The 13,448-nt window shown below is 30.7% G+C and overlaps 1 protein-coding gene across 2 annotated transcripts in view; it reads right to left on the minus strand.

Moving 5' to 3' along the window:
* Positions 1–4,704: 4,704 nt before the first annotated feature.
* LOC119610504 (GTP-binding protein Rhes) overlaps positions 4,705–13,448 on the minus strand; it is a 36,612-nt gene continuing 27,868 nt past the window's right edge. For both annotated transcript variants that reach the window (XM_037965751.1, XM_037965750.1), the window contains exons 4-6: positions 12,631–12,824; positions 5,260–5,443; positions 4,705–5,204 (exon numbers count right to left, since the gene is read on the minus strand). In XM_037965751.1, coding sequence (XP_037821679.1) covers positions 4,808–5,204; positions 5,260–5,443; positions 12,631–12,824 — 775 coding nt within the window. In that variant the 3' untranslated portion in view covers positions 4,705–4,807. The remainder of the gene's footprint in view (positions 5,205–5,259; positions 5,444–12,630; positions 12,825–13,448) is intronic.

Genomic DNA, 13,448 nt, shown 5'->3' on the forward strand with positions numbered 1-13,448 from the left:
CTATAGTCTAGTCTATAGTCTAGTCTATAGTCTAGACTACAGTCTAGTCTATAGTCTAGTCTATAGTCTAGTCTATAGTCTAGTCTATAGTCTAGTCTACAGTCTAGTCTATAGTCTAGTCTATAGTCTAGTCTATAGTCTAGTCTATAGTCTAGTCTATAGTCTAGTCTATAGTCTAGTCTACAGTCTAGTCTATAGTCTAGTCTATAGTCTAGTCTATCTAGTCTATAGTCTAGTCTATGGTCTAGTCTATAGACTAGTCTATAGTCTATTCTATATTCCAGTCTATAGTCTAGTCTATAGTCTAGTCTATAGTCTAGTCTATAGTCTAGTCTATAGTCTAGACTATAGTCTAGTCTAGTCTAGTCTATAGTCTAGACTATAGTCTAGTCTATAGTCTAGACTATAGTCTAGTCTATAGTCTAGTCATACAGACTATAGTCTAGGCATATAGACTATTGTCTAGTCATATAGACAATATTCTAGTCTATAGTCTAGCCTATAGCCCAGTCTATAGTCTAGCCTATAGCCCAGTCTATAGTCTAGTCTATAGTCTAGTCTATAGTCTAGTCTATAGTCTAGTCTATAGTCTAGTCTATAGTCTAGTCTATTGTCTAGTTTATAGTCTAGTCTATTGTCTAGTCTATAGTCTAGTCTATTGTCTAGTTTATAGTCTAGTCTATTGTCTAGTCTATAGTCTAGTCTATTGTCTAGTCTATAGTCTAGTCTATAGTCTAGTCTATTGTCTAGTCTATAGTCTAGTCTATAGTCTAGTCTATAGTCTAGTCTATAGTCAAGTCTATAGTCTAGTCTATAGTGTAGTCTATAGCATAGTCTATAGTGTAGTCTATAGTCTAGTCTATAGTGTAGTCTATAGTGTAGTCTATAGTCTAGTCTATAGTCTAGTCTATAGTCTAGTCTAGTCTATAGTCTAGTCTATAGTCTAGTCTATAGTCTAGTCTACAGTCTAGTCTATAGTCTAGTCTATAGTCTAGTCTATAATTTAGTCTATAGTCTAGTCTATAGTCTAGTCTATAATCTAGTCTATAGTCTAGTTTGTAGTCTAATCTATGCTCTAGTCTATAGTCTAGTCTATAGTCTAGTCTATAGTCTAGTCTATAGTCTAGTCTATAGTCTAGTCTATAGTCTAGTCTATATTCTAGTCTATAGTCTAGTCTATAGTCTAGTCTAGTCTAGTCTTTGGTCTAGTCTATAGTTTAGTTCATAGTCTAGTCTATAGTCTAGTCTATAGTCTAGTCTATAGTCTAGTCTATATTCTAGTCTATAGTCTAGTCTATAGTCTAGGCTATTGTCTATTCTATAATCTAGTCTGTAGTCTAATCTATGCTCTAGTCTATATCCTAGTCTATAGTCTAGTCTATAGTCTAGTCTATAGTCTAGTCTATAGTCTAGTCTATAGTCTAGTCTATAGTCTAGTCTATATTCTAGTCTATAGTCTAGTCTATAGTCTAGTCTATAGTCTAGTCTATAGTGTAGTCTATAGTCTAGTCTATATTCTAGTCTATAGTCTAGTCTATAGTCTAGTCTAATCTAGTCTTTGGTCTAGTCTATAGTTTAGTTCATAGTCTAGTCTATAGTCATGTCTACAGTATTTTCTATAGTCTTGTCTGAAATTTTGTAAAATATTATTTAAAAAAAAAATATATTATATTTGAATATGATGTTATTTCAAAAAATTATATTTCTAAAAATTTTGCAATTAAAAACTTTTGATATGCAGTATAAAATGCTACATTAATCAATTTAATAAAAGTTAAAAATTGAGTATTTGGTAAAATATTTATACATTATAATTATAAATTAAAAAAGATATAATTTTTAAATAAAAATAAATATTATTTTTATTAACATGCAGCAATTAAATAATTTATTGTCTTTTAAATAAAAATGTTTATCAAAAATGTTTTTATTAATAAATTGTTAAAAAAAAATTTTGCTTAATTTTAGTAGGAAGATAGTTAGAGAAAATAAGAGAAGAACTTTGAATACATTTTCTAATTTAATAAATATATTAAATTTTAGCTTCTTTTCTTGTTTAGTTTTGGTCGGGTTAGTTTCATTTTTAAATAAGTTTTTATTGTAAATAAAATAACATTTTGTTTGTGTATGTCGGTGAGATAGAGTTGTAAGTAAGTTTATAGTTTAAAAATATTTTATATTGGCATGGTTTTCAGTGTTTTCTGTAAAGATTTGTAGTTGTTGGTTGCTGAAGATATGTTTTATTAAATTTTTAAATTTTATTAAATATTTAAGTGATATTTTAGTTTATTTTTAGTTTTTAGATGCTTATGTAGATTTAGGTATGTACATAATATTCAAATATGAAAATTGTATTGTATTTACTTTATTTAATTTAAACGTAAGAACATTTCATCTGAATATTATTAAAATTTTAAGAATTTTTATTTTTTTTTTTTTTTTTTATTAAATTAAATTTTATGTAAATTATTTTAAAAGTAAACACAATTCATTTTTCTTTATTTTCCTCGTAATTTTTTCTTCTATTGTTTATAGTCGATTAATTTGTAATTGTATTTATTTCCGAAAAAGTTTTATTGTTTCATATTTTTATATATTTTTAAATTTTTTTTATTTTAATTATTGCTTTAAGCGCGTTTTATGAAATTATTAAAACAAATGTTTTAATTATTTTTTTTAAGTACGTTTGCTTCAATAAAAAACTATTTAATAAAATACTCTAGTACACCATTTCCAAATCAAACAGAGAAGAAAGTATAGTCGGGCTTGGACGACCATATGATACCCGACACCAGTTATGACAGTAATAATGGGGGCCTAGATGCAAATATGAAATTTGATGGATATATTTATGTTGTTTTCTGAAGGGAACTTTGTATGAGACCCGATCGTTACGAAATTCGGCAATGTCATCAATGATTGTTGAGCATTATCTAAAGTAAAGACTGGACTTTAATCTCACTTACAGACAGAGGTTAAGACTGAACTCTTAAGATGACACTATAGATGACACTATAGTTCAGGAGCTTCAGGAAAAAACGCCAAATTGGACTTTAGAAAAGGCCAGAAAAGGATAAAACGTTTGGAAAATAAGACTAGAAAAAGGAAAACTTTTTATACTCTAAAGCCTGAACTAAAAAGTGAAAAATTATAGTCCGGCATTCCGACCATATGATACCCCAATCCAATGATAATCGAAAGGTTTAGAATGGTACTACTAGATCCAAAATTATCAATTCTCACAGAATTTGTTAAAATGTTTATATTTGTATTTAATTCCGTAAAAAAATTGAGGATGTACCAAACTTACGATTCATCTTCACGTTCAAAATCGCAAAAAACTTTGAAGTGTTTCTCTAAATTTGGCGTATACTTAATATTTGTAATATCGATAAATCATTAACACGTATACGTACAGGTGTCGTCAATAAAAACAATGCTATTTCACAAGGTAAAATTTTCCACTTGAAATGAGAAGATGAAGACGACGTTTTTACGATTGTATATTTTCATAATTTTTGTTCTTTAAGCCTCAGAGTATAAATCAAAATTCCGAATGGTTTGCAAGATATGAACCTCACAAAATGACAGACACCTAGGTCCCTAATATGGGACGGTATAAAAGACCAAAAACGGTTTTTTGGTTTTTTATGACATACATATGTATCACGTATGTATGTTCACAATAAGAGTTAGAACCAGCCCACCAAAAAAGGCGGATGTTACATCATGTCCACGCCCACTTCGTATGTTAATGCTAATTTTGTTATTCTTGAGTAAAATAAAAAACAATAACTTGAAAGCAGACCAACTGCATCAATTTGTATGGGATCAAAATAACACGCCCACTTTTTTAATAGAAAATTTGAGCACGAGAAATAAAGGTCTTATCCACAGTCTGCAATATAGCCTTGTTAACATTTTGGACCATAGTCTGATGTATAGTCATGGTTATAGTCTGGACAATAGTTTGATTTGAAGTTTCGCCTACAGCGTGGAAAAAAGGTTCGTCTATAGCAAAGAGTCTAAGTATAATTGTGTCGTCTTTAAACCGTAGTAGAGTTTCGTCTATACTCTGGACTACTGACACGTTTATAGAAGGAACTGTAAATTATCCAATGGCACTAGTTGAGAGAAATATTTCATTTGTAAAAAAAAGTTTAAAGAAAACTATAGAATAATTAAACGAATAACATTTTGAAAAGTTAAAAACTTTCGACATTTAACCCTGGGAAATGGTGTACTTTCAATTTAATTTAATCCTTGCCTCTATTTGATATAACAATTATTCTCCTCTTTTAACGTTAAATAACTATGAATATTAATCTTATTAATTTTATATAAATATTATAAAAATCAACAAATTGTTATTTAAACAATACATATAAAAAATGTAACAAAAATAAAATTATAAATTAACATATTTTAAACAAATACTTGTTTGTATGTATTTTAATTATTTGCTTTTATTCGTTAATAAAAAAAATGTTTTAACATAAATCTCATTAATTATTTATACTAAAGATTTGACTATAATAATATTTAACCTCATAGAAAAATAACAATATTTGATGTATTAAATTTATTATTAAATTGTATGTATAAATAGTTGTTATATTATAACGTATGTAAGTATTAATGTATAAATATTTATCAGTTATTAAATTTATGTTTATTTATGTTTTTTTATTATTCTTTTTTGGTTTTTCTGTTCAACTACTATCACAATATGGAAATATTAATTTATATTATTTTATGTAATTTGTTTAGGTTTTTGTGTGTGTTTATTTTATGTTTCAATAAAAATTTACATAATTACACATTTTTTACGTGCCACACTGCCATCACCTTCATTCATTTGCATGGTTTTTGAGCGCATTAAATTTAAATCGGTTCGTATGCTGGGCCGTCGTGCATTGGGTGTTACCACACCGCAGGCATCACTAAAACGTCGTTTTATGGAGAGAGCATTCTTTTTGGAACCTCCTGTCGAGGAGTGTGGTGGTAATGGTGAGGGTGCTCCAAATACGGTTACCACCCTACGATGATGATTAGGTGCCATTTCAAGTGGTAGATTAGAGGCGGTAAAGAGTGCATAAAATAAATCATCTATACGAAAGTTTTGCTTAGCTGAACACTCGACAAAGACACAACAATTATCTTGTCCCGCTATATAACCCATTATTTCGTCTAGTTGAACGGTTCTATAAGATTGTATTGTTGTAATATTTTAGTTTGGACTATTGTTTTCCCACTTACCTTTGTTCTTTATCACATTTATTACCCGCCAAAATCATGGGTATTTTGGGTAAAGCCTTCTTTTTGAAACCTGAACCAGGATTAAGAGCTGCCCATTTTGTTTCTAGAATATTTTCTCTGAGACGTACAACTTCTTCGAAAGATTCCCGAGAATCCATGCTGAACACCAATATGAAGATATCGCCTGTAACAATGAAAAAAACTTATGACTGTTTTTGTGTGTGTATGGGGAGAGTATTATGCGATGATTTGTGATTATGTGATGATGTTTGTTACATCCAAAAATATTGTTCCTACACCCACCTTAATGTATACCAATTGGCTCAGATTCGATTAAACTATGTCCGTCTGTCTGTCTGTCTGTTTGTTTGTTTGTTTGTTTGTTTGTTTGTTTGTTTGTTTGTTTGTTTGTTTGTTTGTTTGTTTGTTTGTTTGTTTGTTTGTTTGTTTGTTTGTTTGTCTGTCTGTCCTTCTATCTGCCTGTCCATCTGTGTGTCCATGTAAACTTTGTGCTAACGCTACAGGTCGCAATTTTCAAAATAATTTGATGAAATTTGGCACATGCTATTGTCTTAACGAAGCCCATAGAAAATATTGGAAATCGGTTAATTATTTTACCTTGCCCCACACAACCGTACTACCCGATTATGTACAATCTGTTGGTATGATTCCCTACAGCACTATAGTGGGGAGGGTATATTGGGTTTGTGCTGATGTTTGTAACGCACACAATTATTCAAACTATACCCACCTTAAAGTATGCCAGTCTGCTTAGAATCATTTTCTGAGTCGATTAAGCCATGTCCGTCTGACTAGCTGTCCATGTCGCAAGATAATAGGATAAACTTTTGCACGTACATTTTTTTGGTCCAAGGACAAAGCCTATTGAAAATGGTTAAAAACCATTATTCCAACAGAAATCCACGTCACTCCCGACTATACTTTCTTATTTGTTCACATTTGTATTTGCAGTACGAATGCAATAAAAACGTGATAATAACTAAAGGAAATTTGAAAACGTCAGAAATATTTCAGATTCCCCCCCCCCATTGTGCAAATAAAAGAAATATACATTTTAAGAACTTAATCCATAACAGTTAAAAAGGTCAAACATTAACTAACTAATTTTTTAGATATCCCTTCACTTAAAATATTTCAATAATTTGTAAAGAATAAATACCAAACTTAATTCCTATTAAAGAAATATTCTTCATAAGTATTTCCTAAAATAAATCTAAACCTTATAACTTACTTCTATAATTGCAATTCCATGAACATATGTATTTAACTTTTCTGTTGCCACTGACAACTCGGTTAAGATAATATTTTTGTAGCCCTATAAAAGCACGCACACATACACGTAAGATATCAAATCAAAAGTAAATGTTAAAAAAATGACAACATAAGCAATTTATATGTTAGAAATACATACATATAAATGCAAATCTTGGCAGAAAACACACACAAAAAAAAAAAAAAGGATAACAAAAAAAAAATCACTTAGGTAACTGTCAAAGGACAATGTGCAAAGAAAAAAATATTGAAAAAGCACAAAAAAATGGAAGCAATGATGGCGGTTCCATATTGACAATCATAGCAGTGGGATACATATACGCAATCATATAATCGGCAAGAAAATGTTGCAAAGTATTTTGCTGTTATTTGGCATATAGTCAAGTAAGTATGTTGCCAAAAAAAAACGGATAAGAGCGGCAATTTAAAAAAGAAATGGCAAAAAATTCCCTAAGATTCAAAACGGAATTGAAAAGAAGAGGGTCCAACAAACACAGAAAGACAAATAAACAAGACTCTGATGTGTAAATAAGACAAGACAACAAGACATCTAAATGGGAAACAAACAAGCTTAGATGAAGACAGAGATGTCAGAGAGTGGGTCAATTGCAAAGGTAATCAAAATATTCCTATAAATTGAATTGAACTTAATTAAAGTATAGTAAAATAAAAAATATTTTTTTACAACAAAAATCATTATACATACAAATAAAATGATTTCCTAGCAACTTATCAATTTGCCCCTTTATAAAAAAAAATATTTTCATTGTGACATTTATTTTTTTCGTTACTTTATTGTCACAGCAATAATGGACAAAAATATATAGAATATAAATTGGGTTTCATTCAAGGTTTTTGTCATTGTTATTTTCTCTCTCTCCACGATTTATTTCTTTATTCTATTGAAGCCCAGAAACATCTTAAACATACAACGTGTATACATTTAGGCGCTGACTCAAACAAATCGCAAGCATTTTGTGCCGGCTAAATATGTGTATGTAATGTACATACATACATATGTATGTATGTAATGTAATAAAAGTTCAGGAATGGAAACAAAAATATTTAGATTTTAAGGTTGTATTAGATTGTATTTAGATTTTAAGGTTCCTATTAATATAAAAAGTTCGATTCTAGTTCAGTTCTAGTTCAGTTCTAGTTCAGTTCTAGTTCAGTTCTAGTTCCAGTCAGTTCCAGTTCAGTTCTAGTTCAGTTCTAGTTCAGTTCTAGTTCAGTTCTAGTTCAGTTCTAGTTCAGTTCTAGTTCAGTTCTAGTTCAGTTCTAGTTCAGTTCTAGTTCAGTTCTAGTTCAGTTCTAGTTCAGTTCTAGTTCAGTTCTAGTTCAGTTCTAGTTCAGTTCTAGTTCAGTTCTAGTTCAGTTCTAGTTCAGTTCTAGTTCAGTTCTAGTTCAGTTCTAGTTCAGTTCTAGTTCAGTTCTAGTTCAGTTCTAGTTCAGTTTAGTTCAGTTCTAGTTCAGTTCTAGTTCAGTTCTAGTTCAGTTCTAGTTCAGTTCTAGTTCAGTTCTAGTTCAGTTCTAGTTCAGTTCTAGTTCAGTTCTAGTTCAGTTCTAGTTCAGTTCAGTTCAGTTCTAGTTCAGTTCTAGTTCAGTTCTAGTTCAGTTCTAGTTCAGTTCTAGTTCAGTTCTAGTTCAGTTCTAGTTCAGTTCTAGTTCAGTTCTAGTTCAGTTCTAGTTCAGTTCTAGTTCTAGTTCAGTTCTAGTTCAGTTCTAGTTCAGTTCTAGTTCAGTTCTAGTTCAGTTCTAGTTCAGTTCTAGTTCAGTTCTAGTTCTAGTTCAGTTCTAGTTCAGTTCTAGTTCAGTTCTAGTTCAATTCTAGTTCAGTTCTAGTTCAGTTCTAGTTCAGTTCTAGTTCAGTTCTAGTTCAGTTCTAGTTCAGTTCTAGTTCAGTTCTAGTTCAGTTCTAGTTCAGTTCTAGTTCAGTTCTAGTTCAGTTCTAGTTCAGTTCTAGTTCAGTTCTAGTTCAGTTCTAGTTCAGTTCTAGTTCAGTTCTAGTTCAGTTCTAGTTCAGTTCTAGTTCAGTTCTAGTTCAGTTCTAGTTCAGTTCTAGTTCAGTTCTAGTTCAGTTCTAGTTCAGTTCTAGTTCAGTTCTAGTTCAGTTCTAGTTCAGTTCTAGTTCAGTTCTAGTTCAGTTCTAGTTCAGTTCTAGTTCAGTTCTAGTTCAGTTCTAGTTCAGTTCTAGTAGTCAGTTCTAGTTCAGTTCTAGTTCAGTTCTAGTTCAGTTCTAGTTCAGTTCTAGTTCAGTTCTAGTTCAGTTCTAGTTCAGTTCTAGTTCAGTTCTAGTTCAGTTCTAGTTCAGTTCTAGTTCAGTTCTAGTTCAGTTCTAGTTCAGTTCAGTTTAGTTAAGTTCTAGTTCAGTTCTAGTTCAGTTCTAGTTCAGTTCTAGTTCAGTTCTAGTTCAGTTCTAGTTCAGTTCTAGTTCAGTTCTAGTTCAGTTCTAGTTCAGTTCTAGTTCAGTTCTAGTTCAGTTCTAGTTCAGTTCTAGTTCAGTTCTAGTTCAGTTCTAGTTCAGTTCTAGTTCAGTTCTAGTTCAGTTCTAGTCAGTTCTAGTTCAGTTCTAGTTCAGTTCTAGTTCAGTTCTAGTTCAGTTCTAGTTCAGTTCTAGTTCAGTTCTAGTTCAGTTCTAGTTCAGTTCTAGTTCAGTTCTAGTTCAGTTCTAGTTCAGTTCTAGTTAGTTCAGTTCTAGTTCAGTTCTAGTTCAGTTCTAGTTCAGTTCTAGTTCAGTTCTAGTTCAGTTCTAGTTCAGTTCTAGTTCAGTTCTAGTTCAGTTCTAGTTCAGTTCTAGTTCAGTTCTAGTTCAGTTCTAGTTCAGTTCTAGTTCAGTTCTAGTTCAGTTCTAGTAGTTCAGTTCTAGTTCAGTTCTAGTTCAGTTCTAGTTCAGTTCTAGTTCAGTTCTAGTTCAGTTCTAGTTCAGTTCTAGTTCAGTTCTAGTTCAGTTCTAGTTCAGTTAAGTTCAGTTCTAGTTCAGTTATAGTTCAGTTCTAGTTCAGTTCTAGTTCAGTTCTAGTTCAGTTCTAGTTCAGTTCTAGTTCAGTTCTAGTTCAGTTCTAGTTCAGTTCTAGTTCAGTTCTAGTTCAGTTCTAGTTCAGTTCTAGTTTAGTTCTAGTTCAGTTCTAGTTCAGTTCTAGTTCAGTTCTCAGTTAGTTTTTTTTCAGTTCTAGTTCAGTTCTAGTTCAGTTCTAGTTCAGTTCTAGTTCAGTTCTAGTTCAGTTCTAGTTCAGTTCTAGTTCAGTTCTAGTTCAGTTCTAGTTCAGTTCTAGTTCAGTTCTAGTTCAGTTCTAGTTCAGTTCTAGTTCAGTTCTAGTTCAGTTCTAGTTCAGTTCTAGTTCAGTTCTAGTTCAGTTCTAGTTCAGTTCTAGTTCAGTTCTAGTTCAGTTCTAGTTCAGTTCTAGTTCAGTTCTAGTTCAGTTCTAGTTCAGTTCTAGTTCAGTTCTAGTTCAGTTCTAGTTCAGTTCTAGTTCAGTTCTAGTTCAGTTCTAGTTCAGTTCTAGTTCAGTTCTAGTTCAGTTCTAGTTCAGTTCTAGTTCAGTTCTAGTTCAGTTCTAGTTCAGTTCTAGTTCAGTTCTAGTTCAGTTCTAGTTCAGTTCTAGTTCAGTTCTAGTTCAGTTCTAGTTCAGTTCTAGTTCAGTTCTAGTTCAGTTCTAGTTCAGTTCTAGTTCAGTTCTAGTTCAGTTCTAGTTCAGTTCTAGTTCAGTTCTAGTTCAGTTCTAGTTCAGTTCTAGTTCAGTTCTAGTTCAGTTCTAGTTCAGTTCTAGTTCAGTTCTAGTTCAGTTCTAGTTCAGTTCTAGTTCAGTTCTAGTTCAGTTCTAGTTCAGTTCTAGTTCAGTTCTAGTTCAGTTCTAGTTCAGTTCTAGTTCAGTTCTAGTTCAGTTCTAGTTCAGTTCTAGTTCAGTTCTAGTTCAGTTCTAGTTCAGTTCTAGTTCAGTTCTAGTTCAGTTCTAGTTCAGTTCTAGTTCAGTTCTAGTTCAGTTCTAGTTCAGTTCTAGTTCAGTTCTAGTTCAGTTCTAGTTCAGTTCTAGTTCAGTTCTAGTTCAGTTCTAGTTCAGTTCTAGTTCAGTTCTAGTTCAGTTCTAGTTCAGTTCTAGTTCAGTTCTAGTTCAGTTCTAGTTCAGTTCTAGTTCAGTTCTAGTTCAGTTCTAGTTCAGTTCTAGTTCAGTTCTAGTTCAGTTCTAGTTCAGTTCTAGTTCAGTTCTAGTTCAGTTCTAGTTCAGTTCTAGTTCAGTTCTAGTTCAGTTCTAGTTCAGTTCTAGTTCAGTTCTAGGTCAGTTCTAGGTCAGTTCTAGGTCAGTTCTAGGTCAGTTCTAGTTCAGTTCTAGTTCTGTTCTAGTTCAGTTCTAGTTCAGTTCTAGTTCAGTTCTAGGTCAGTTCTAGTTCAGTTCTACATCAGTTCTAGTTCAGTTCTAGTTCTGTGCTAGTTAGCACCTGAAATCATTAGATAAATTAAACTGCTGTATAATAGTCTGTCAATTTCATTAAAATTTTAAAATTATCAAAAATTATCTATATATTTCCCATCTCTGAGTGCTCAAGTAAAGAAATAAACAGATCTTACAAAAAAATAAGATAAAACATCAAACAACAAATTGGCAATATAAATACTCTCGTACTTAAACATCCTAAAACGAAAAAAATAACGAATTGAATTTAAAGTATGAGAAGATTGTAAAAAGAAAATTAAACAGATGGACAAATATTTGTACATATGATGATGCCCGAAGACATGTGGCCGACTTGTGTGTATGTAACAAAATTAAGTTAGTAAATAGAATTACGATTTGTTGATAATGATTATGTATGTACTCTGATACATCATACAATTATTGGCCATTGACTTTAAGATTGTGTTTTAGCCATTTCCAAATTTTTTTACTTTCATTTTAAGTTCATCATACATACAATGCAAATATATTTATGGAAAACTTTGTGGGCCCAGTTCCACTGTTTGATCCACAATAAATTTGTGATTGTCGTACAAACTATCTATGACTAGCCTATGGATACAAGGATTTTCAGAGCCTGGTTTACTTAAGAATCTAAATTTAAGATTCTTTACATAATTATTTATCTATCTATCATTGGGCCGTAAGTTTTCTCTTTGTGTCCAGTTGTAGATGTACTACGCCTGTCAAAATCATTTACTCAGAGCACAAAGATATTACTGTTGTTAAAGACAAAATCATAATAATATGATGATAATAAAATGCACTCTAAGGAGACCATTGAATAAATTGTTCTAATTTTCTTTATGTATTTTCATAAAATTACAAAAATGTGAGAAAACATTTTTATTAAATTCATCAAAATGTATATTCATAATCATAAGTAATTTAATGTTGTAGATTTATGTTTTAGGTCTATAATATTATTATGCGCATTTGTTTTAGACTCATAAAATCAGGGTAACCGGTAATATCCATACAAAACATAACTCATGATCAACATTAACAAAAATGCTGGTGTTAAAAAATTAGTAAGTTAATAAGTTGGTAATTTAGTATGTTAGTAAGTTAGTTAGTAAGTTAGTAAGCTAGTAAGTTAGTTAGTAAGTTAGTAAGTTAGTAAGTAAGTAAGTTAGTAAGTTAATAAGTTAGTAAGTCAGTAAGTTAGTAAGTTAATAAGTTAGTAAGTTAGTAAGTTAGTAAGTTAGTAAGTTAATAAGTTAGTAAGTTAGTAAGTTAGTAAGTTAGTAAGTTAGTAAGTTAGTAAGTTAGTAAGTTTGTAAGTTAGTATGTAAGTTAGTAAGTTAGTAAGTTAGTAATTTAGTAAGTTAGTAAGTTTGTATGTTTGTAAGTTTGTAAGTTTGTAAGTTAGTAAGTTAGTAAGTTAGTAAGTAAGTATGTTAGTAAGTTAGTAAGTTAGTAAGTTAGTAAGTTAGTAAGTTAGTATGTTAGTAAGTTAGTAAGTTAGTCATTTTCCGGTTTCCCTGATTATCATAACAAAATATGTATCTGTCTACATACATACATAAATAAGTACATCTGTATGTCTGCTTTATATTTCTACTTATTACACATAGACAAACATACATAAATTTTAAACACATTTACACGTCTGACCACTTACCCGTCAGAAAGGATAAACGACGCATTGCTGGAAAAGGATGATGACCAGATGTGTCTAGAATATCTAATTGATAGACCTCATTTCGTATACGATATAATTTACGATGAAAATCTTCAATAGTTGGTGTATACGCTTCGTCAAAACGATTACCCAAAAAACGTGCCACTATGGATGATTTACCCACACGTGAAGAACTGCAATAAAACAAAAAGAACAACAAAAGTATGAAAAAAACACATCATTTATTTAATAAAGGTAGATTACAGACAGACATATGACATTAAAATAATCGTAGTAGTACAACTATTTCAAGAACATGTTGTATTAGTTGCATAATTAGTAATTTAAAAAATTATTACGAAAATTATTTCTTAGCTTGAGCACACCTTCCTACACTAAACAACTTAAGATAATAGATACAATTCCTTTGAAGTCCTGTTTTATTAGAATAATCTACCTCTCGTACTCAAATAATCATCTTTTTATTACGAACACATCTAGACAAATATTATAACCAATTAAAACGTATTGTTAATTAAATGTAAAGACGTGATTAAATTTTATTCCTATTCAGAAATATATACCACCTACACACATGCACAAACATGTTTTTGGAAAGGAAAGTATATACATACATGTATGTACATATGTATTGCTCACACGTGCTACTCTCATAGAAGATTATGAAAATTAATTAAATCTCCAACATAAAATTAAGTCTAATTTCATAATTACAAGTGTGAAAAAATATAAATTCACTTGAATGATAATTGTCGGTGTTTTTCTGCTCATATCAGCAAATACTCTTACTCATGAAT

Source organism: Lucilia sericata, unplaced genomic scaffold (genome assembly GCF_015586225.1).
Source record: "Lucilia sericata isolate MDLA Ls3-8-SP2 unplaced genomic scaffold, ASM1558622v1 Contig001218F_arrow, whole genome shotgun sequence".
NCBI classification, from domain to species: Eukaryota; Metazoa; Arthropoda; class Insecta; order Diptera; family Calliphoridae; genus Lucilia; species Lucilia sericata.